General features: G+C 46.7%; 1 protein-coding gene across 30 annotated transcripts in view; it reads right to left on the bottom strand.

Annotated features, from left to right (window-relative positions):
- TCF7L2 (transcription factor 7 like 2) overlaps positions 1-24,620 on the bottom strand; it is a 202,396-nt gene that overhangs the window by 165,325 nt on the left and 12,451 nt on the right. For 18 of the 30 annotated variants that reach the window (XM_086680881.1, XM_086680880.1, XM_086680884.1 and 15 more), the window contains exon 4: positions 22,980-23,048. The exons of the other annotated variants lie outside the window; for them this stretch is intronic. In XM_086680881.1, coding sequence (XP_086537007.1) covers positions 22,980-23,048 — 69 coding nt within the window. The remainder of the gene's footprint in view (positions 1-22,979; positions 23,049-24,620) is intronic. 30 annotated transcript variants of the gene reach the window in all.

The following is a 24,620-nucleotide window of genomic DNA, read 5'->3' as shown; positions in this document are numbered from 1 at the left end:
AAAAGCCAGTGAACAGTCTCAAATTTAAAGCCTATCTAAAAAACACGGTTTTCCCCCAGAGGGCTTCCGTCAAACTTTGTCCCCTTTGGTGCTTGAAACTATCCACTGAGATGAGTAAGGAATATTATTCCCGTTTTAGAGGTGATTTTGGAACAGACCTGGACACAGAAAAGAAGCGTAGGAGGCTGACAAGTTCATTTTTCACATCCTTTCAGATCCTGAGTGTGCACCCGCCCCAAAATTTAAGGGATGGGGATGTATGGCAGGGAAAAGGCGGGGGAAAGTAAGTTTTACAAACCTGAGCTGCACTGACATTTGATGGATTTAATTAAAAGGTACCCTTTCAAGCAACAGGAAAAAAAATAATAATAAATCCATGTCTCATCTGAGTTACACCCTGGGGATCTGCAGGGTAACCACTAATAAAACGCTCCCGTCCCCCATCACTATGTGTGTGACTCCATGGAGAAATAACCATCTGTGAGCCGTGTGCAGGAGTCTTGAGAGACAGGCAATTGTCTTTATATTATTAACAGTAATAGGAACACACTACCAGGAATAATCATTTCTGCATCATGCCAACCTGAACCTTCATTTCACTGCATGAGCTGCTGGGCATCAAAGCCAACAAATTCGCAGAAATGCTCAGGGAAGGAAGGAGGGGGAAGAGAAAAGAGCCCAGCCTTCTGCCCACCGCCATCCCCCACCCCATCCATTAGAAAACATATCCCTAAATAAATAATGAGAGCACCCAATCTGCAAAATATCCCACAGCACCAGGTGAGCAGAAACCCCCCCCTCCCACCATCATCTCAAAACAATTTTAAACCTCAACCTCACCGATCCGTCTACCCCACCTTGGTTCAAATTAAACGAAATGCTATCACGCTGCTGTGTTTTAAAACACTGTCCGAGAAGGTAGAAAAGGTTACCCACAGCAAGCAAGGAGTTCCGTCTTCACCATAGCAACGCGCCTATTTATAATATGGTCTACCTGCATCAAAGGCTTGCACAAGACACTCAAGGCAAGACCAGTGCTACATCCAAGCCCGAAGATGAAGCCGGAAACTCTCGTGAGCACGGCAATGAAACACTTCCAATTACATTACATGCCACGATTATTAGCATTGGCTATCAGATTTTTTTTTCTTTCTATTCCAGTAAGAGTAAAGAGGAATATGAATCAAGTCAGTTCCGAGGACACAGGAACCCAGCATGCCACTTTCTAAAAGTGCTGTGGCTATTTTTTTATTATTATTTTTTTTAATGGTTAACCCCAGAGGCAGGGACAGGAAGGAAAGGTTTCGAAAGAGAGCCACACGTTATGACGTTGCTGAATCCTCCCCGGTGTCAGGTGTGCGGCCTGGTAAGGTACCCTTACCGGTTCGTAAGCAAGGCCTCAGTCATTCGTGCCAGGCAGAAATTCCAGAGCGGCCCAGATCCACACACATGCTGGACCTGGACCACGGAAGGAAAAATAGGCTTTCCTTTTGGAGGAAGGCACAGGCACCCACATCCAATTACTCACTTGCAAAAGGATTCTGATTGGCCAACAAAGGCCAGGTTAGAATTTTCAAAGAGAAACCCAACTAGATTCCCCGCAGCAACCTCCCTGTTTCCATGTCAATACAGAACCTTAGAGCATGACAGGGCCCTAGCATCAGGCAAAGCCCAGACTCAAACCCCAGAGCAGCCACTGACCAGCCACACACCCTTGGGCAAGTTCCCTAACTTTCTTCAGTCTCCTCAGCTGTATAATGGGGATGGTACAGAAAGTTGCTGTGACCTTGAAGTTTACAAATCTATAGAATGTTCTAGAAAGTGGCACATAGCGAGAGCTCAACAAACACCTATTCTTTTTTCTTTTGCTGCTAGCATCAAGGTCCCTTTCTGGAGCAACAATGCTAGAAATCAAAGCATTAAGTCCCCACACTCACGAGACAAGAGACCCACACGAGTACCTTAAAAATGAAAAATGAGGTATTCCCCATCCTTAACACACACTCCATGGAATGATGCCAGCCCCGTTCCATAGCTAGAAAAACTGAGGCTAGACTCATGTTCGCACCAGTGATAACACTAAGGGTCAAAGCTAGTGGACCAGGAGTAAGCTGAGAGTCGTAGCGGGTGAGGAGCCTACAGGAACCATTGATGGAAGGCAGATGAAGAGTGACCCACCATGTTTTCATTCAGTCAAATGGAAGACAATAAGCATCCCTTGGACCAAGGTGAGTGGCACAAAGGACAGAGGCATTCACAGTTCTGGACACCCTCCAATGCTCAGTATTTTCTTTTCCCAATAGACTGTCCATTCCTACAGGCCAGGGACTATGTCACTGAACCTAGGCACCCAGAGCAAGGGACACATTACAGACCCTAAGTAAATATTTGTTTCCGCGTAATGCTTTTGGAGGGGGGAAAAATTCGCTTCAGCTTCCTGGTATTTCCCCCAAAGTGATTTTTCATAAAAAAACAAAAACAAGGGGCGCCTGGGTGGCGCAGTCGGTTAAGCCTCCGACTTCAGCCAGGTCACGATCTTGCGGTCTGTGAGTTCGAGCCCCGCGTCAGGCTCTGAGCTGATGGCCCAGAGCCTGGAGCCTGTTTCCGATTCTGTGTCTCCCTCTCTCTCTGCCCCTCCCCCATTCATGCTCTGTCTCTCTCTGTCCCAAAAATAAATAAACGTTGAAAAAAAAAATTAAAAAAAAAAAAAAAAGGTATAGTATCATTTCATTTCATTATCGCAACAATCCTTTGAAGGAGATATTTTGATTCTGCCCGTTTTACAGACAAGCAAACTGAGGATTAGGGAAGCACTTGCTGAAGCTCATACAAAGTCACAAAGTAGCAGAGCCATGATTCAAAGGTAGGTCTGACTCTAGAATCAAGCTCTTAACCATTTCCTTATTCTTGATATTTCTCTTGGTCGATCATGTACATCTAGCAGAGTTCTTAGCGACGAGTAGATGCTCAGTATTTTTTAAGTAGAAACACAAAAGAAGTGGACAGTTCAGGTTGTAGCTTCTAGTGCTCACAAAAACCCTCGATCAACCATAGCTGACAATGCTTCACCTTAGGTTTGCAAACTACATAATTCACGTAGAAATGGAAAAAGAATTCAGCGCATGTCTTCACCCGCCAACCTCTGCAAGAAAACGCCTAGGAGCAAAACTAGTGATGGGAAATAGGTTGGACCTGAAATGCTGAGGTCCAGGTATTAAATTATGCTGCACTTGAAACTTCCAAATCAGGGATCCAGCATCACCAAAGAGAAGGGAACAGGAGGTCAGGGCAGCACCCACCCGGGCAGAGTTCTCGACCATGCCAGTTCTCAAAATCTTCCCAGGGAGGTGTGGAGGCCTCAAGAAAGGGAGGTACGAAGAAAAATGCTCAAATACATCCTCTTAACCACAGCCCGAGCATTTCTCCACCAGAGAGAAACACCAAGTGCAACACCAGTGACTTCTAAGTGTGCAGGCCGATTATAGCTTTACTTTCAAAAGAGCTTTGATTGATCTTTTTTGATAGACCTGAAATAAATTAAACTAGATTGACTCACTTGAGAATGGACTCTAATCCCTTAGTCAGATCCCGGAGAACTCAAACCAAACCAGCTGTTAATTTAGGCTTTATAAGATAAAGCATGAGAAATCCAAGTTGATGTACCCCAGAGCAAAGCTTACATCATCTCTGTAAGCAATCAACTTACTGCTTCTTTTAGGAACTAATCAGTTCTTGGGTAAGTGGGTGCCAAGCCTGTACTCTCAGAGCGAAACTAGCTCAGAGAAAGGAAGAAAGGCGAGAGAAGGAAGAGAGGACCCGAGAAACACTGACTCACTCCTCAAGCAAGCTCAGAAGCGGCCCAAGACATTTCCAGTTTGCTTTCTGCAACTCATCTGTCTTGTGCTCCAGAACTGCAATGGCTTGACCAGAGTCTAACCACCAAGTGAGAGGAAGCACCCGATACTCTTCATAGTTCTTTGCAAAAAGAGGGGGAGCAGAATTACCCTGAAAATACTCCCCACTACTTTTTTATTCCCTCATCTTTGAAGATCACACTGTCCCCTTTATCTCTGCTTTCTGGGTGCCTTTGATTTGAATATAGGAAACTCAAGGCTTTCAAGTGGCAACTGCCCATGGCACTAATGGAGTTAACAAGCACTACACACACACACACACACACACACACACACACACACACACACACACACAACTACAGGCTTCTTCCCAAGCTAAACTCTGCTCACTCACAGGCAGCCCTCCCAACTTTCACTAGCATTTTTTGGAAAGGGATTCAGGTCTTCATCCCAAATGAAGGTGGGCATTCACCTCTAGGGAACTCCACCCGATGCCTCACCCCAGGAGGTTCTAGCACAGTGCCTTTCCTTCTGGGGGGAAAGAAAAAAAAAAAAAAGGCTGCCAGCCTCTTGCTCCTAAACAATGATGTTTCATAGATCACTCTGTTTACCGAACATAAGGGGATCAAGAATTGAAATCCAATTTAAGGAATTATGGTGCCTTCAGACTGTTTTTCCTCAACGATGAAAAAAGACAGGCATGTTGTTTCTGGAATTAGGCCAGAAGAAACTGATCCTTGTAGTAATACAAGAAAAAAAGAAATCAATGCATGTGTTTATACATGGGCTGGGGGGAGGGGACGGCTAAAATAGGAGTTAAAATCTGAGTAGCAACAAACTTGTTTCCTTCCATGGAAGGATCCTGAAGTTTATTTTAGTTTTATTTTTGATATCAGACAAGTAGAATATGATTCATCTCTTATCGCTTCTGAGAGGAAGAAATTTAACCAGAGAAGATAAAACCAAAACCAACCGCCAAGTCTATCCACTTGCCTTCCACTAGTAGCGAAAGGGACCCAGTGCCCAGCAACAGTCTGAAGCTGCTAAGATTACAGACGTCCTTCTCCTTTAAATACAAGTACCCACTGCGGCTCGGTACCCGGTGCTCGCCATTGTGTTATTAATCCTCTGAGATTGGTTGTATCCCCATTTTACAGATAAAACTGAGACTTCGGGAGGTTAAGTAAGTGGCCGAGGTCCCACATACAATAAAAGGGTGTGACTTGAGAGCTCAGGTATGTCTAACACCAGTGTCAGGGCTCCCATCCATCATCCCTGAACGCCTCCAGGTCATGGCATAAACTTTTCACTCCAGATAAAACAGCACTTTTGTGGCTTCTAATGGGTCTCACCACCGCCTATGTCCCGTGGAGGCATTTCAGGGATGGGCAAACTGAGACGCAGAGAGGGTATGTTACCTACAAGCAGGTAACTGAGTGAATGACCTAGCAGTGTTCCAAACTCCTGGGCCCCTAACTGTAATTATTAAGCTTCCTCCTCAACCTTAATTAATTCTTTCCCACTGCCATACCCAAAGACAAAGTCCTCCCACCAAATGCTGCCTCGGGGAGATAGTTTAGCTGGTGGTGCTAATTTTGATGGGGGGGGGGAGGGAGGACTAAAAGGGGAGCAAAACTATTAGATAAAGTAAATTAAGATGTTTCTAATAGGTGTGGAATAAATCATTACTTTAAGGAACTAACCAATTAAAAAGCTACAGCACTGCTCTTGCCAAAAGCTATGCCATCAGCCACAATGCCAGTGACAAACTGCAGTGGAGAGGAGGGAAATGCTAACACCTGCCGCAGCCTAAGGCCACTACAAAGCTACAAAGGTCTGGCCAATGCCAACAAAAATACCAACGCTTTCGGATCAACCAAGATGGCTAAAACACAAGTCCTCTTTTTCAAGGAGGGAGGGGATGTCATCGTACCTGCTCATTGTTTTACACCTCCCAAAGCCAAAGAGGGGAGTGAGGATAAAAGAAGTCCATTGACGAGGGGCGCCTGGGTGGCTCGGTGGGTTAAGCGCCGGACTTTGGCTCAGGTCATGATCTCGCAGTTCGTGGGTTCAAGCCCCGCGCTGGGCTCTGTGCGGACAGCTCGGAGCCTGGCGCCTGCTTCGGATTCTATGTCTCCCTCACTCTGTCCCTCCCCTGCTCATGCCATGTCTCTCTCTCTCTCTCAAAACTATGTAGGGACACCTGGGTGGCTCCGTCGGTTGAGAGTCTGATTTCAGCTCAGGTCATGACCTTCAAGCCCCGCCCGCATTGGGCTCTGTGCTGACGGCTCAGAGCCTGGCGCCTGCTTTGAATTCTGTCTCAGTCTCTCTCAGTCCCTCCCCTATGTGCGCGTGCGTGTGTGTGTGTGTATATGTGTGTGTGTGTCTCAAATATAAATAAACATTTAAAAATTTTAAAAATAAACACACATTAAAAACAAAGTCCACTGACAAAAACTGTTTTCTGATTCCACCCCTTTGCATGTTACCCTCAGAGAAACTCAAGAGAGATGGCGATACAAACGGCCCAACTCCAAGCACCGTGTTTTAATTCATCCTCCTGCAAATGAAGGAGGTCTGAACTGCACCTTCTGGAACCAGGAGGTGTTAAAGACTCTAGGGATGCTGTCAAGTCACCTGGGAAAATCAATGTCATTTCTTAACCACCACGGAGAACAAATCATTGCGCACAAACTCCTTGCGGCAACGCAGTTCTCCAAGTTGAAGTGCGAACTGGCCCGAGCTGGCTGTCCACTCACGGATCCGATTCCCTGCCCAGGAGAGCCCCACGGGAAGGCCCGGCGAGCAGACCTGAGTGATGGGCACAGAAACAAATGCAAAGACCTGGCCCTCCCTCCCACCGGTGCTGCTTTCCTGGGGCAGTAAGCTTCCAATCACAGGTTCCCCAGGTCTCTTGGCCCTAGGAACCCGCTAGCCGCTTGTCTTTGAGGCAAATTGGAGGAGGAGGGGGCTGTTACACGCTTATTACAAATTCAGACAAACAATAGCCTGGCCACAGCAGCCCACGGACACTCCCTCATAAAGAAAAAGTAAGTGTTATTAGGTCGGCAAGCCAGAAGCCAGCCCTCTGCCTTTCAAACACCAAAAAGGACACCTTTTAAATCTGTTTTTTTTTAATGAAGTTCTAAGCAATAGAAATTCGACCAAAGAAGAGAGCAGACATTACAGCTAAAAGGCCACAAATTCCTGTCTTGCTGTCACTAATTTCATGCCCATCAGAAGCTGAATAATTCGGAGCCCGGTCGCCCCCATAGGTTTTTTTGTCTGTCCTCCCCAGGGAGATAAATTATGTCACAATGAACTCTCCCCCAACGCTCTTCAAAAAGTACCCTGGCCTCTTGATTCGGCCCGCTCCCTGACAGAAGAAACCAGATTACTTTGGGGGGAAGGGAAGACGGGAAAGAAAAGCAGGGAAAGATATATGCCACTTGGCCACTTGGCAGAAGTGGCATAATGGTGTTGTCAGGGTGACCGACTGTCCCCGCTTGTCTGGGGTGGACAGGCTTCCTGGGACACCCTGTTGGTAACAGGTATAACACCATTAAACCTTCCTCCCATGCCAGCCACTGAGCTAACCCTAACCCTCTCTCATGTAACCTCACAATAACCCGCCCAGCAGGCAAATCCTATTATTAAGCCCATTTTTCACAGATGGGAAAACAGAGGCACAGAGTAATTAAGTAATTTGCCCAATTTAAACTTTCCAGCGTTATGTAAAAGGGAAAAAAAAGTGATGAAACTCAGATACTGGAATAAGGAGAAGTTCAGACTTTACGGGGAAATTCTGACCTGGAAAGCAGTTAATGAGGAAAAAAAAACACTTCCTGCCAAAGGAGATGAGAGGAGAGCAGGGGAATCAGGGGAAATACACAGAACAGGAAGATCAATCACAAGTTGGTCTAGATGTTTCCAAAATAGTCCTTAGAGGCATTATGTAAGTAACACAGAAAGAGAGAGAAGAAACCCCAGGTGGGGGAGCGTGTGACAGCTGAGGATCCAGGACAAGAACGATGACAATGGCTCTGCGGCAACTTGCCAGGGATCCCGGGCCCCACGAGAGCCCGACAATCTCCACGGTCTCTGGGAAGGCCATGCCCGGGGCTCCCCCCTCCTCACACTTCATGGGCCAGGAGCCCTGGCCACTCTTGGCTCCCCAGCAGCCAGACTCTTGAGCTGAGGTGGCAAATGGAAACCGCAAACCATGAACCAAAGCAGAAGTCAGACCCAGAGATAAAAATCCAGTCACACGGAAAAAAAGAAATGATAACAGAACCACTGAGGCCGAAATCAAAACCATAGCTGCTTTGCATGTGGCATGGGGTTTGTGCGTGCGCTTTGTCTGTGTCAGACCTTCAGTTCCCACCACACACAACTCGCCGTGGGGCTCCTTTCGCTACGAGGCAAACCGGGAGCCTGTGGAGGATCGTCTTGCAAGACGTCTTGGCCAAAAACCCAAGAAGGCTGGAAGGAGGAAACCCCAAGCAAACCTCAATTTATTGCTATTACGTATCAGTCGGGGACGCCCGGGGCGCCCAACCCAATCTACAGAAACAACTGACTTGGTGCTTTTTCCTAAACTACCCTAATGTCTGGAGTAACACGTTTGTGGGGGGGGACGGTAAGGATATCAACATTTATTTTCTGATGTAGATAAACTGGCAAATTGAACCCAACTGCAAAGTGACCTAAGCAAATCATAGCTTCTTCTTTTTTTTTTTTTTTTGACTTTGTTTTTTTGGGGAGAGGGGGAGGCAGACGTGGGAGAAGGTTCCTCTCCCAAGGAAAGAGGCCTACCACATTATTGAAGCCTTTTCCTCACCGGAGAATTCAAGGCCTGAGTGCCAATTCTTCAGAAACAAATGGCTTCACAAAGCACGTCCTCTATGGGGAGAGGCTGGTCCTCTGCTCTCACTCACCAGGACGAAAATGTGACAAGAGTGACAAGTTTTTGAAAAAAAACACAAAACCAAATAGGGTGCATAGAGCACGCTGGGAGTTTGATAAACACGTCTTCTAGTTTAGAAGCATTTCCAAACCTTCCTCTAGATTCTATTTCAAGAAAAATGTCTGCAGGGGCGCCTGGGTGGCTCAGTCGGTTATGCGTCCGACATCAGCTCGGGTCAAGATCTCATGGCTGGGGAGTTCGAGCCCCGTGTTGGACTCCACGTTGACAGTATGCCAGCCTGGGATCCTCTCCCTCTCTCTGGCCCTCCTCCACTCTCTCTCCCTTCCTCTCTCTCTCTCTCTCAAAATGAGTAAATAAACTTTAAAGCACTTACCAAACCATATATATAAAAAAAAGAAGAAAAAAATGTCTGTATACCCTTGGTCAGTGAGTGTTTTAGAATTAACAGGGAAACTCTTGGCTTCTTCAGCAATGATTAAGAAATAAAAGCTGATTGCAGAATAAGCAAATGAAGACCAGGGGGATGGGAAAGAAGAGGTTTGGTTTTGATTTTTTAATTTTTTTTTTAATGTTTATTTATTTTTTTTGAGAGAGAGAGAGAGAGAGCACGCGCAGGGGAGGGGCAGAGAGAGAGAGGGAGACACAGAATCCCAAGCAGGCTCCAGGCTCTGAGCTGTCAGCACAGAGCCCCATGTGGGGCTCGAACCCACAAGCTGTGAGATCGTGACCTGAGCCGACGTCGGATGCTCAACTGACTAAGCCACCCAGACGCCCCTGGTTTTGATTTTTAAGGATAAGAATCAAGTTCAGAGCTTTGTGAGTCCTGAAACACTTCTGAATTGAGTCTTACAGATTCCATACATTAATAAAGCCCAATTCTACAGAAAATCATTTATTTTTAGTTGACATTACCTCACTATTTGATTCTACTGTTTGATTTAGGTCTTTTGCTGTATATTTATGACCTCTTAGGAGCTAATCAAAAGGACAAAAATTCCTCTTTGCGCACGTTTCTTGCAAGATTTCGGCTCTGCTATAATACCAGAACGTAACAAGTACGTCAAGAAAGCAGCCCTCCAGGGCCCTGAAAAGATTCATCTCTACGTCATTCTACCCACAAAGTGGATGCTTACGGTCTATCTCCAGAAATCCCCTTACCCACTGCCTGCTCAATTCACGTGGTCTATACCCCACCCTCAGGAGTACCTGTGACAACTGCTTTCAAGCCAACTCAAACAGAGCCCCCCAGAAAACTCACAGAGTGCCAGAGATGCTCCTTTCAGAGCAAAGACCTTCAAATTCAGAATCACATCTCAATGTTTCCTCGAAGTTCCAACTTAATTACGTGACTTCCTTGTTCTGAATCGGAGGTCGACCATCAGGCAGGTCAAACTGAGGGCAAATTGCGCCGGTGGGTTTTGGTGGCAACAGTAGACTCATTAATCCCAAAACGCTGTTTACCTAGATTCTACTGGTAAACGAGATTGGAATATTCAGATTCTCAGAATTCAGTGTTGAACCATTACTGTAAAGCCTTAATTTTTTATTATCATCCCCTTATTGATTTTTCAACTGAGCTGAAAGGTGGAGACTGCCAGGAAGTAAAATCCTAACAGGTCTGCCTCTAGGAGAAAAGATTTGCCCGGAATGGACACAAACCTTACACCACAACCCCATACGATGAACTGCACCCCCAATTACAGGAACAAAAAACTCAGGGCTTTAACCTCCATTTACACCCAGCGTTCCCAATGGTTAGATTTACGGGCACTGGGGGCGAAAGTGCATAACCATGAATTTCTTGGCGGTTCACTGCCAACTTCCTCGCGTACTCCAGCCTTTCAACAAGCCAAGTCTCCAAGTCCAGTCCAGTCCACAAAAGGAAAGAAAGAAGAAAATGCGCAAACCGAAAAGAAAAGAACCATGCAACAACCCATTAAGGGGCTTTATCAGCTCTTTCCGAAATAAAAGGAAGTTCAAGTCTTCTAAAAACATTTGGGGCGCCTGGGTGGCGCAGTCGGTTAAGCGCCCGACTTCAGCCAGGTCACGATCTCGCGGTCCGTGAGTTCGAGCCCCGCGTCCGGCTCTGGGCTGATGGCTCGGAACCTGGAGCCTGTTTCCGATTCTGTGTCTCCCTCTCTCTCTGCCCCTCCCCCGTTCATGCTCTGTCTCTCTCTGTCCCAAAAATAAATAAACATTGAAAAAAAAAAAAATTTTAAAAACATCCTCGGGGAAAGCCAACAATCTAGAAGCCACAGTAAAAAGTAAAATCATAAATTTTCACATTAAGTCACAAAATTCCTGGGAATGCAAACTCTGGGTAAAACTGGGAGACTAAGGGGGCGCCTGGGTGGCGCAGTCGGTTAAGCGTCCGACTTCAGCCAGGTCACGATCTCGCGGTCCGTGAGTTCGAGCCGCGGTCCGTGAGTTCGAGCCCCGCGTCGGGCTCTGGGCTGATGGCTCAGAGCCTGGAGCCTGTTTCCGATTCTGTGTCTCCCTCTCTCTCTGCCCCTCCCCCGTTCATGCTCTGTCTCTCTCTGTCCCAAAAATAAATAAACGTTGAAAAAAAAAATTTAAAAAAAAAAAAAAAAAAAAAAACTGGGAGACTAAGGTCATTACACATCCTGAGGAGTTTGAGGTGTGGGAAATACCAGTATTTAGCCCTGAAAGTTAATTCTCTGAAGTCCAATGTTTCTATTCACCTCATCAATATATATAAACCACCTACTACATGAAAAGTGGGGTCACCACTCACTAGCCATTAAAAAAAAAAAATTTAGATAGACAAAGCCTTCCAGATTCTCTTCCAAATATGCATAATATATGTATTTCAGAATAATAATCCTCTCTTAACTGCTTTCCGATAGAGAACTAAATACCCCCCCCCAAGATTATTAATTTAAATGTCACTTTCCCTCTTCTCTCTCTCTCTTTTCAATCATCATTAGGCAAAAATAAAAAGCATTTCCTCGGCCTCCTTGGGAGGAGGCTTGGAAAAACCCAGAAGCATACCCGGGAAGGAAACACAGAAGAGGAACCTCAAATTTCCTTTCTATTTTGGACTGTCAATAGCATTTAGGGAAAACACCTCCTTCATTTCTGCTTCATATGTTTTCCTTATTGGTTCATTTGCACAGTGCGGCTCTCCTAGCAGCACTCAGTACATCGTTTTGTCATTTCTGCCTCTCCCCGCCATTAGTGCAGGCTGCTGAGACGACACCCCAGCTGCCTCCCCAGAGCGGCCGCCAGCCCAGGCGCATCCCTTACCCCCAGGTGGTCCCCCCTTTGACTAATGTTCACCAACACTCATACATCATTCCCAAATTGGTCCAAATGAATTAAACACAGCTCTGCTTAACATTACGAGATTTAAATGGATTTTCTCTCTACAGGTCTGCCCCATAATTGGGTTTATCCATCTTGTTGAAGTACAGTTTACACTTGCTAACATCACGCCAATTCAAGCTACATTTTCTGCTCCAGTGGCAGGAGCAAGGCAGATTTGTCATCGGATCATAACAGGTAATTCAAACAACAATTAGTTTGATGACGGCCCGTATGTCAATGTCTGCTCCCCAGCAGCCGGGCTCACACCCGATGTGCTCTGTTCCTCAAGATGAATTGTCTTCACAATTCTTCAATTTCAATCGTCAACAATGCTTACAGAATCAACTTAGAAACTATTGACACAAGGCTCCCTTCCCTACAGGGCAGTCTCACCAAAGCCCGGGCGAAAAGAATCTCCCCAGGCCCTCTAGGCTACCGGCGCAAACACATCCATTTTCAAGGGCTGGACAATTTCTGCTTTTCAACCACCGAAGCTGTTTATTCTGGTGCCTCACCTCCTCCTCAAAATTCTGGGAGGCACAAGGTTTGGGAACAAAAAGGGATGAATTTGCTTGTGTCGATTCATCCACCCACAGGTAGGAAAACACTCGTCTAGGTTTCTGAAGTTGCCTGCAGGAATTAATGACAGTTGCCATAGCCTGAGAAAAACGGTATGATCCAATGGGAAACACTACTTGTCCTTTAAGGGGAAAGAAAAATGCTAATATTGCTTTTATTTTTTTTTTTTTAATTTTTTTTTTAATCTTTATTTATTTTTGAGAGAGTGAGAGAGAGACAGAGTGAGAGCAGGGGAGGGGCAGAGACAGAGGGAGACACAGAATCCGAAGCAGGCTCCAGGCTCTGAGCTGTCAGCACAGAGCCCGACGTAGGGCTCGAACCCATGAACCATGAGATCATGACCCGAGCCGAAGTCGGACACTTAACCGAATAAGGCACCCAGGCGCCCCTAATATTGCTTTTAAAAACCAACTAACTTCCAAGCATTTTGAAACTCAGAAGACAATCATAAAAATGTTTTATGTATTTACATATACTTATACTTTACGTAATTTATATTATATAACATACCATATATTACATACATTCAAACATAGAACAGTCCAACTGTGGTTAACCATGATGTGAGTGATGCCATAGTCATTAACACAGGGTGCAAATTCATGCAATGAAAGACGGCTGAGGTCAGGCTACGAGATACCAGAGAAAGTCAACGAAGGGGTTGAAGGTCTATCTCAAATTGTCTCACTGAGTACAAAAGATAATAAATACTGATATCGTGTATATATGCACTATATATGATATGTATTATTAATCATGATATATATAATTGCCATCATGTTTTGCAGGGACTGTTAAGAGAAAAATGTTAAACCCCGCCTCTAATACACAGCCACCCAACCCACTTACGTCCTCTGTTCCCCTTCTGCCCTCGGTGTGCATTATTTAAACCCACTCACACCCCAGGCTGTATGCCTACAATGTCCCACACGTTCCTGCAGGATGCCCTAGGAATACGAAGATGAGGAAGGCACAATCTCCGAAGGGCTTACATTCTAGTCAGATGTTACAAGGACCAAGCAGAATTTTTAAGTGACATAAGAGAAACGCAAACGGCAAACAACAGGAGTCATAAATCTTTGTTACCCAGCAAAGATAGTCCAGGTTATCAAATTTATCATGTGTGACGTTTCTGACAGGAAGTAAAAAACACACAATGCATGTCGGTAGAAGACTCCTTCTAAATCTGCAAACAGGTACCTCACGCAGTTCTCGGTGGTGAACAGACACTTGCATTTACCGAGCGCTCATCTACCCGCCATTGTCTGGCCCACTTCTTACCTGCCTTGTATCTCCCTTCATCTCCCAACAACCTTCTGCCAACAGGTACTACCATTTATCGCCACTGCACGGGTCAGGAAACTGAGGCTTGGCCGACCGCCCCCCAAACCCAGGTTGTGGGACTCCAGAAGCAGGAGCTGAACCTGCCCACCTCCTCTGGTACCCAGTCCCTTTCAAATGCAGAGGTACTGCTACTAAGACCTGGAGGGTTCCCAGCGGGGTGGGGAGGGGGGAATCTGGACCCCCAGGGGACATGTGGCAAGGTCTAGAGACATGTTTGTTAGGTGCTAGTGTCTTGAAGACATTAGAGGTCAGGGATGATGCTGAACACACACCGTGCAACGCACAGGACAGTCCCCGGTGAGACAAAAATTTTCCAGCCCAAGTAGTCAATGGTGGTGCAGCTGAGAGATGCCACACTAAGCCATCCCATCTCATTCACCCCCTCTATCCGCCAAAGACACACCCATTCCCAGTCCATGCCTAACGGATGGTGAATCTCGTATAACCAAGTGTTTTTCCAGATGCATCCCTTAAAAAACTGAAGTTCTGTGAAAATACTTCAGAGTATGTTTGATTCTAATGTTTCTTTTTAGAACATGTTAGAGACACAGAAACATACATATGCCTGCATTTAACCTTCATATTTTTAAATTTCAGTGCATTACTCATCACATGTTAAACACACTGCCAGGCACTCAGGGATTTTGGTGGAACCTCCAGGAATAACGGTCTGCTGCCGTATCTGTTTAAGTGAAGACTGTGCTGAGATTTCAAGGTAAACCGTTAAAAAAAAAAAAATCTGCAACCACTTATCTGTTCCATCAGGACTTGATACAATGGCACCAAACCAAATTCCAGAGACAAATTAAGTGCGAAGCTTGATAAGCCTGCGTATGTCAGCTACAACCCACTTGGAAATTTCTGTGTTTAGCTAAACAGCCCCATGATTCTCAGGGACTTTGTAAAAAGTAAGAATTATAAAGTGCAACCTCTAAAACAGAGTTACTAAGAACATACGACCAGCTGACTGCCACGTATCAGACGTCTACACTACCTGCTGACTGCCACAGAACAGACGTCTACACCACCTGCTATGGCCCCTAAAAGGCACACACGTGGCTGATGGAACAGCTGTGTCCATCCTTCCTGGTCGTCCTAAGCCAAGGACCACCAGGCCACCTCTCTGCATCCTTACCAGCCCGCTTACAAAGCACACAGGCTGGGCCCCAAGTGCCGTAATGTGGTGGAGAATGAACACATACAATAAGATCTCAATTCCTACAAACACACGGATACAATTAGAACAGATAGCAGTTTTAAAAAAGATATAAGTAAAAGCCTTAAAACAAGATTGTTTTCTTTTACCCAGTCAACTGAATACAGTTGCTGTTGGTTTAAACAAGATAGTAACTTTTTGAAAGATAGAGCCAAGCTGGGCCCCTGGACTCCCAACTTGGCCCTGTTTCAACCAAATTATGGGAACCAATCACTTCTCTGCACCTCAGTTTCCTTGCCTTTCAAAACAGACTGCAGGGAGGCTGGCTGGCTCTGTCAGAAGAGCAAGCAACTCTTGATATCAGGGTTGTAAGTGCGAGCCCCACGTTGGGTGTAGAGATTACTTAAAAATAAAATCTTTAAAGGGCGCCTGGGTGGCTCAGTTGGTTGAGCACCCGACTCTTGATTTCGGCTCAGGTCATGATCCTCGGGTCATGGGATCGAGCCCTGCGTTGGGCTCCGTGCTGAGATTCTCTGTGTTTGAGATTCTCTCTCTCTCTCTCCCTCTGCCCCTGTCCCCAACACGTGCCAGCGCTCTCGCTCTCTCTCTCTCTCTCTCTGTCAGGTAAAAAAATAAAAATAAAAATCTTTCAAAAAGAGAGAGAGACAGAGACAGAGGCTCTACTTTTGCGCCACCCGACAAGAGGGGCTTGGGGCCTGGCAGCATCAGGAATCCCGAGGAGTGTGTTAGAAATGCAGAATGTCAGGCCCTCCCTGCATCCAAATGTGCGTCTGTCTGACCTGGAAGCCTGAACAGAGCTAGACAGCCTCAGGGTTCCCCTGGCATGCTACAGCAGACTCCCACCTCCTCTCACTGTTCCTAACTCCGGGGACGATGACCATCACTGACTGCCTGTTAATGGAACATTCTCCAAACAGAGTCCTCTCCCATTGAACAGGCATCCTTTAGAACTCTGAGTGCAACCGGCCTCCTCTCCTCCAAGGAAACAGAGTCAAGCTAAACAAAATAAGCGAGCAAACAGAAGCCCTGATGACAGTTTTTCTGTAACAAGACTATATGCACGTTTCACCCAAAAAGTAGGTAAGGGGTACAGATTCCAGGATCCCTAGACCAGAGCTCGTCAACCCTGTGTGCACATTAAAATCACCTGGGAGGGGTGCCTGGGTGGCTCGGTCGGTTGGGTCAAGTGTCCGACTCTTGATTTCGGCTCAGGTCATGATCTCAGGGTTCAAGCCCCGCACGGGGCTCTGTGCTGACAGTTCAGACCCTGGAGCCTGCATGGGATTCTCTCTCTCCCTCTCTGCCCCTCCCCTGCCAGTGCCCTCTCATCCTCTCTCTCTCAGATAAATGAACTGTAAATAAATGAATCAACCAATCAATGATAAAATCACCTGGGAAGCTTTTTTTGAAGCAGGGATGCCCATACCCCACCCCCTGAAGATGCCAATTCAGGTGCACTGCAGTGGAGCCCGGGCCTGAGCACCGTTTACACCGCTCCCCCAGGGGCTGTGGGACGTGCAGCCAGAGATGGGAACCACTGCCCTCGTCCAGCAGTTCTCAATGTGTCATTGCCAGAGAGGAGGCATCGAGATTACCCAAAAACCCATTAAAGCTGCAATGCCTGGGCCCACCCCAGACCCACAGAACCTAACACTCGGGGGGTAGGGCCACAGTCTGCATCTAACGAACCTCCCGGGTGATGCCTGCTCGCGTCTGTGAGAGGCTGACCTGGTCCTAATGAATGGGATCTTTAAGGAGTAGAACCCAGGATTCCGTACTTTTGAGCAGTTCCCAGTTGATCCCTTTGTATACAGCCCGGAGAGCTGGTTGGTGGGCACTGAGTGAGGAAACCCCTGGACCCTTGAGCATTATTTTATGCAGACGGTAGTTAGCATAATGCTGTGTAGTATCATCTACACAGCCGGGGTTGGAATCCTAATTCCTTGATCATGGGCAAAATATCTCTGGTAGCCGAGTCTCCGTTTCCTCATTTACAAAATGGAGATATAATGATGATAATACGAGTAACTACATCTTTCGGGTTCCCTTCTGTGTTGTTATGAAGAATCAATAAATAATTCATACACAGCACTTAACACCAGACCCAATGCTTCGGGAGAATTCAATAAGCATAAGCTGCGATTATTATCTGCTGTGGTTACTGCCTTTGACCCCAAAGACCAAGCACTTTACCGTCCAAGCTACTCTTTCATAAACAAAGAAACGCCCCTTCTTGAGGCTTGCAAAAGTATCTGGCTCTCTTCATAGAACCATGGAGAAGGAAAGGCCTCAAAAGCTCAGCGGAACCCACAGGCAAACTCTAGCTTCTCACTCAAAATCAAAGTTATCCCAACTGAGTACTTGGCCAGCCCTCAAGTACTCAAGTGGGCACTGAGCAGCCAATAAGCGATCAACTGATTGACTTCAAAAGACTCTGGGGCAGCACTGCTCAAACTTCAGTAGGCTGAAACTCAGAGCCCTGCTTAAAAATGCAACTCCCAGGTCGTATCTAAAACCTGCTCCATCGGACCAAGGGAAATGGGGTGCTTACAAATCAGGACATGAGACAGCGCTAGAATTTAAGCTCCATGAGAACAAGCTGGTTTTGTCCATTCTGTCCGCGGATGAAGTCTGCAAGGGCCTGGCACACGCAAGATATGCAATAAATACTTTTGAACGAATGAAGGAACAGTCTGAGGTATGGACTTCAATCAGCCAGTCAGGCAGAAACTCAGCACGGCAGCAAGTGAATGAACCTTCCGAAGGAGCTGACTGGCAAACGAGTCTGGTGAAACGACACGAGTCTCTGTCATGGCCCCATCCACATGCAAACACACGCACACACTGCATCCTTTGCGGAAAGGGGACATGAAATCTCCCAGCCAGGTGTGGGTGGTGGGACTGAGGGAAAACTGAGGAAGTGACTATACCAAGAACGGAAGTTAGCTCAGATCTGCTCCTGAAGCAAGAAAGCAAATCCTCATGAGAACTGAAAGGGCCACAGAACCTGCAGCACGAGGAGGGGTGGCCCAGAACACAAGAGACCACCGTCAGATACAGGACTTGGGTTGGCCCTTGCCAACATCCCAGCCAAATCCACCGGTACCAACCTCTGGCCATTCTTACCACGGAGGCCAAGGGTCTACCTGGGCAAAGAGATGGACCGCGACTCACAGCATCATTTTAAGACACGGCTGAGACTAAACACCAAGTTCCCATCCAGGAATAAGGGGTCAATACGGCACCAGGACACTCTCCAGTTTCTACCCTTCCCTCCTTGACCTCAGAAAGCACGCAGGCCCTGGGGGAGGGTCCTCGGGGCCTTACTGAGTCACGGCAGATGAGTTCGAAGACCAAAAAGAAGGAACATGCTTTGGTAAAGCTCAGATGGGAACGTGCAAGCCTGAGGACAGAAGGCAAAGTAACAACACTTGAAAGTCTCCACCGCTCAGCTGTGTAAACAAATAAAATGGTCCATTTCTTCTGGAGCCTCTCCTGGTTGTCTTTGCGCACACACACAAGCATGTGCATGTGCATACACACACACACACACACACACACACACACACACACACACACACACCACTTCACATCTTAAAAGAAAAACAACCAAGAAAGGTCTACACAGTTTGTTTTTGCTGTGTGTGGAGTTATTTTTTCCTAAATCACATCTGACTTGGTGTGAAAACATCAACCTTTGGCCAAAATACTCTTAAAACAAAGGCTTAATTGGTTCTGAAATAGCCCTTCTGAAAACCAAGGGAAATCTCTTCTGTGGGTCTTGACCTTGATTACAACACTGCTCTTGGGGCTGGAATAATGACGAGTGGGGGAGTCCAGGAAGAGCTGTCTTCAGGGAGGCAACAGGGATGCCTACACATTCATCCACAGTCACCCGCAGGGCGGCTCTCTGGAAGGCACCGGCAGTGTGCGGGTCCACCTCTGCACTCAGCCTGCAAAATCTTCCCAGGTTAAGGGAGACGGTGGGAGGAGTTCCTAGGAACTGGGGCCAAAACCCCAGAGGCCAAACCGGCCTCTGAGCACACCTAGCTCATTTTACTGCTCCCCTATGTATCACTCACACACATACAACCACTGAGCCAGCGCACTTCAGGGACGACACTTGAAATCCAGTGTTCACATCTCTCTCAAAAGATCAATGCAAAGCTAAACACACGTATTACCCTGTGTCTCTCCAAGGCCACTCTTGGATATGAAGAACAGAGACGGACACACATATTCCTCCAAAAGATGTGGGTGAGAATGTTACTAGGACCTTATTCACAGTAGCAGAAAATGCGAGGCAATCCAAAACTCCAGGAACATAGAAAGGATGTGCACAATGTGTCATAGTCCTACGGAGAATACTGATGGCAATAAAAAAGAGCAAACTAGTGCCACATACAATAACAGGAATAAAAGTCAGATATAATGCTGAGTGGGGTCAGACAGGAGACAATCGATTCTGTACAATCCCATCCCTATGAAGCTAAAAACCAGGCAAAACTCGGGGCGCCTGGGTGGCTCAGTCGGTTGAGCATCCGACTTCGGCTCAGGTCATGATCTCGCGGTCTGTGAGTTCGAGCCCCGCGTCGGGCTCTGTGCTGACAGCTCAGAGCCTGGAGCCTGCTTTGGATTTTGTGTCTCCCTCTCTCTCTGCCCCTCCCCACTCACGCTCTGTCTCTCTCTGTCTCAGAAATAAACATTAAAAAAAAATTTTTTTTAATAACAGGCAAAACTAATCCATGGCGATAGATAAAATTATTCCATGTGAGAATTGGCGGGGGCAGGGTGGGAGGGTGGAGGGGTGGGGCTAGGGTTTTCAGGGTGGAGGGTTGGAAGCCAGATGACTGGGAGGTGAAGGGCATACGCAAGACATCTGGGGGGTTGGTAATATTCTCTCAGGGGCCAGCAAACCACAGTCTGTGGGCCAAATCCAGCCACTGTCAACTCTTATAAATAAAGTTTTATTGGGACAAGGCCACATCTATTCTTTTAGGTATTATTTTTAGCTCCTTTTGCATCACGGTGGCAGAGTTGAGTAGCTGCCACAGAGATTATAGGGCCTGCGAAGAGAAAAATGTTTACCAGTTAGCCCTTTACAGAAAAAGCGTTCCAACTCCATTCCACATATTGGTCAGGGTGATGGTTTCGTGGGTGTTCACATGTGTAAAAGTTGGTCCACCTCTCCACTAAAGACATATTTATCTCATACTTCAATGAAACTTTTTAAAAGTCAGCAGAGCTAAATAACTACATCTTGCTTTTAAAAGGTCTGTTAAGTGTCATTCCAGTTATATCGGTGTTAACCACGTAGGGAGAATACGGCCATTTGTGTGATGCTGGTCTTTTCAACACCGAGAGGGGTCGGGAGGTTGTCAAAAGCGGGGAAGATCCCAACACAGCAACTGATACCGTGCTCAAACTTTTTCAAAAGAACACGAGGCGGCTACAGGAATCAGCTGGAGGCCATTCATGTCGACGGTGAACTTGGCCGAGTCCTGAGATTACAGGAGGGCTGGGAAGGGCAAGGGGTATGGATCTCATGGGTTGCAAGGTGTCCCCCTACTTGAGGTTATTTTGGGAACCAGCTCAGGAAAGCAACAAGCTCAGCTCATACTGAAATGCAGGATTTATTAAGGTGAAGCAGTTTTACGTTTCCAGGGAAAGAAAATTCTGCCCCAACAATCACACCCCACTTAAGCCTTGTGCTGGAGAACGCCGCGAAGGGAAAATGTCAGCTGTACTGCCCCCCAAAGCACTACCGTCCTCGTCTCAAACTAAAATTACAGCTAGATGCCGTTTGGCTTGGCCTCGTCCTGGTCTAGCAGAGGTTGGGGGCGAATGAACTCTGAAAGCATGCCGGTGCTGGATCTCTAATAAAATGTCTCTCTGTTTGCCCACATGGGCATCCAGCCTTAGCAAACAGAAGCAGGGGAGAACAATACTACCTGTTCATGGAGGAATGGTAATGGTTTCAGTCCCCCGAACAATGAGGTCTGTAATTTACTCCATCTTCCTCCTGAGAAAGAGCTTCACATGGCCTGCACCGTGCCAGGTGGTTTGGAGAAAGTCAAACTGCTCGGTCTCACAAGGGACGCTTCAGCAACGGGTGTAAAGACACAACAGCTGGTCTGGTCTCGGCTGGTCTCCCAGTGACATGGCCCCAGCCAGCCTTTCCACACCGAGATAGGGATCACTATGCTATTCAACTTCACCGATTCCCACACCCCGGGCAACAGGATTCTCCAGCACTCCACCAGACGTAGTAGGTCTCAGGACATTTGTCTGTTCCTCTACCCATTCATCAAGACCTAGGGTTTGGGCCTGTTCCCTCTCCTAGCCCTGAGACTAAACCAGTTTCAGGGGGCAAGACTCAATGTGCCAACATCAAGAAGCAGAAGGCCCAGCAGGAAGTGTGCCAACAGGAACAAGTGCGGCATCTAGCTAGAGACATCAGTCTGGAAAAGACGTGGGGATGGAGGGCGGTAAAACCACCTTCCCCTAAAATACACAGAGGGATCAGATCAGCAGCACACGGCAGGAGCAAACAAAATATTTTCCCAATACGCTCCTGTCGCCCTGAAACAAGCACAAAAACGTGAGGGAATCCATCAAACAAAAATGTCTGCAGAACCGTACTTTTTTCACTGGTGGAAGAATCCACAGTGTCGCTGGGGCCCATGGCTGCCTGAAAGCCTCATCCAGGAAGCTGCAGATTTGAAACGGGAGAGCTACAAAGACGGGACTATGGCTGTAGTTTGGTGAGACCACAGACGGACACACAAGTTATCTGCAACGGAACAGCATAAATTATTTCACCAACCGACATCCACTTCCGGGAAGAGGAGACCCAGAACCAGACTTCACCATCACCACAACAGGCTTCAAAAGCCTCTCTCCAGAGGGTTAAACCGGAACACTCCAGAAGTTTCGGCACCATTAGTTACACCATGAGTAACATCCATCCTGGCAGAGCCAGGCAAGGCAGACAGACGAAAATCGTATTAGTCTGCTCTCCCTCCACTACTGCATTCTGCTGGCACCAGTTCAGCTCCGAGTCTATATTAGTCTGTGATCTGTTTAGCCTTTGGATTTAAGAGAATGGAAGCACTACATGAGCAGGAAACCGGACACTCATCAGAAGCTGGGCTCTGTCACCTCTCCCTCCCAGCACCTTTAAGGACATACATCAACAGGTCCAAGAGAAATCAACATTTCAGGACAATCGGATCGAAAGTGATATTCTTAGCACCCCTTAGCGTGATCTGGATGCACCGGAAACAGCCCTCCGGCTGTCAGTAGCCCCCTCCCCCTCCCCTCCCCCCACCATTCTTCCAGGTCGGCCACCTCGTTTTGCTCTCAAATGAAGATCTTCCCTAAGCCAAAAACAATAGCCAAGCTGGGGTCTTGTGTGCCCATTACGCCTGATCAAGAAACTAAACACAAAACACAGGCTCCTCTTTCTTTCCATATTCTTTAAATCGTTTTGGCAGCATTTCTGCTCTTGTTTCTTTGCTTCCCACCTCCCCAAGTCAATCAACTACCACCAGCACCATCACCACCTTCACCATCGTCACCACCACCACCATCATCATCATCACCAACCATCATCCCCATCATCATCATCACCACTATCACCACCATCATCATCATCATCATCATCATCATCATCATCACCATCTAGATCGGGGGAAGGGGCAGAGAATAAAAGACACAAGAGACCTACTTATTGACAATTCAAGCTTCAGGATCTCTTGCATTTTCCTACCTGAATTGCAATCTGGTGTTCAATCGTTTTGTACGCAGAGTAATGTGTGCTCCCGGACTGAAAATGGAGCTGTAGAAAGAAACCAAATCAAAGCGTTCTGCTTATGTCACAAACTACAAGAAAACATCTTAAGCAGTTTATGAATAGCAGACAAACCTTCCTAGATTGAACTGCAGCCTTGGCATTCAATCAAGACCTGTGTATTTTTATTTGTTGCTATGGATAAGATAATCATCATAATCTAAGGTAAAGTTTAAAAAAAAAAAAAGCGTCTATTCAATAAGCGAAAAGGGAGGGGGGAGGGGGCCAAGAGTGAGAATCATTGACATGAAAAGGAAAGACGGACGCCCATTAAAACATAAAGGAAGCCAGTGTGCTGAGCAGGACGCTGCAGAAGAATTAACTGTGTGCTGCAAAAAGCCACGAGAATTGCGACACGTAGGTGTGAGGACAGGCAGTGAGAAAGGGTTCTGAGAAGCCACAAGACTGCAACAGGTACAAGACCCCCACTGTTCTGACAACTGGGCTCTTGCTCCTAAACACAATTCTATTCTGGGGAAAACAAATGTGTCAGGCAGAATTCAGGGGCCACCGATGCCTTATGCATTCTTCCGCAATGACTAAGCGATCCGTCCCAGAACGTCCCTATAGCCTGCACTCTAGGAATCCACACTTCCCCATAGAGGGAGCCAACCATTGCCAAAGAGCCACCAAGTTTTCTAAGGACGGCCTGTTCACTGGCCCCTGGGTGAATGCTCGTCCCTGGCTCCCTCAGATTCTCCACAACCGGGTGGGGGGCGGGACGACGAAGTCTCTCTCTCAGGCCTTCCCCTCTGAAGCCCTACAGAGCCCCCATCAAAGAAGTGGGTGTCCCCAAACAAAAAGGAATATGGAGATGCCTCGCCAAACTCTCCTTTCCCCAAATAACGCTGGTTAGTAGTGGGATCCTCCCGAGCAGGAAAACAAACACTATCATTTTATAAACAATACAACAGTCACTAAAGGATCTCAACGGTATCTGGAAATGCATTTTAATTTGCAACATATGAACAAACGAGGAGGAATCTGCTCGTTCACCTCACAGCAAAAGGCAGCAGGGGCTCGCACTTCCAAACCACGGCTATTACTGCTACTATACTGTTGCTGTTACCAGAACACTTCCATAGTACTAGAACAAAGTGTAACCTAGCTTGCCAGTGAGTTTTAGATCCAATGATTTTGTTCACACAGTTCAGGACTGTTCAAAATCAGTCCGCCCAGGTTTGGCGGGGGGGGGGGGGGGGGGGGGGGAGAGAAAAAAGACAGAAAGGAAAGAAGAAGAAAAATGAAATTCACATAAGAACTTTTGAACCAACACAACACAGAAGCGATCAAATTTTTAAAATAGTCTGAATTTATACTGCTCATGAGATAAGGCTGGAAGTCCCCATTTTAGCATCCAATGGGCTCCTCTGAGATCATTGTAACTGCTCCAAAGAAACAATCAAAAACACCGCCTATAAATATTAGGAGACTGCTTGCCCCAAAACATAATACTAATCAAGGTGAAAAGAGGCCACAATAAAGATGAAGCCAGGAATGAATATATATGTAGTCCTTTACCTGTCAAAGCAGAGCGATGCACCACACTCCCTAAAACAA

Source organism: Puma concolor, chromosome D2 (assembly GCF_028749965.1).
Source record: "Puma concolor isolate L17-30 chromosome D2, mPumCon1.1.hap2, whole genome shotgun sequence".
NCBI lineage: Eukaryota > Metazoa > Chordata > Mammalia > Carnivora > Felidae > Puma > Puma concolor.
This window is presented reverse-complemented; position numbering and strand designations above follow the sequence as displayed.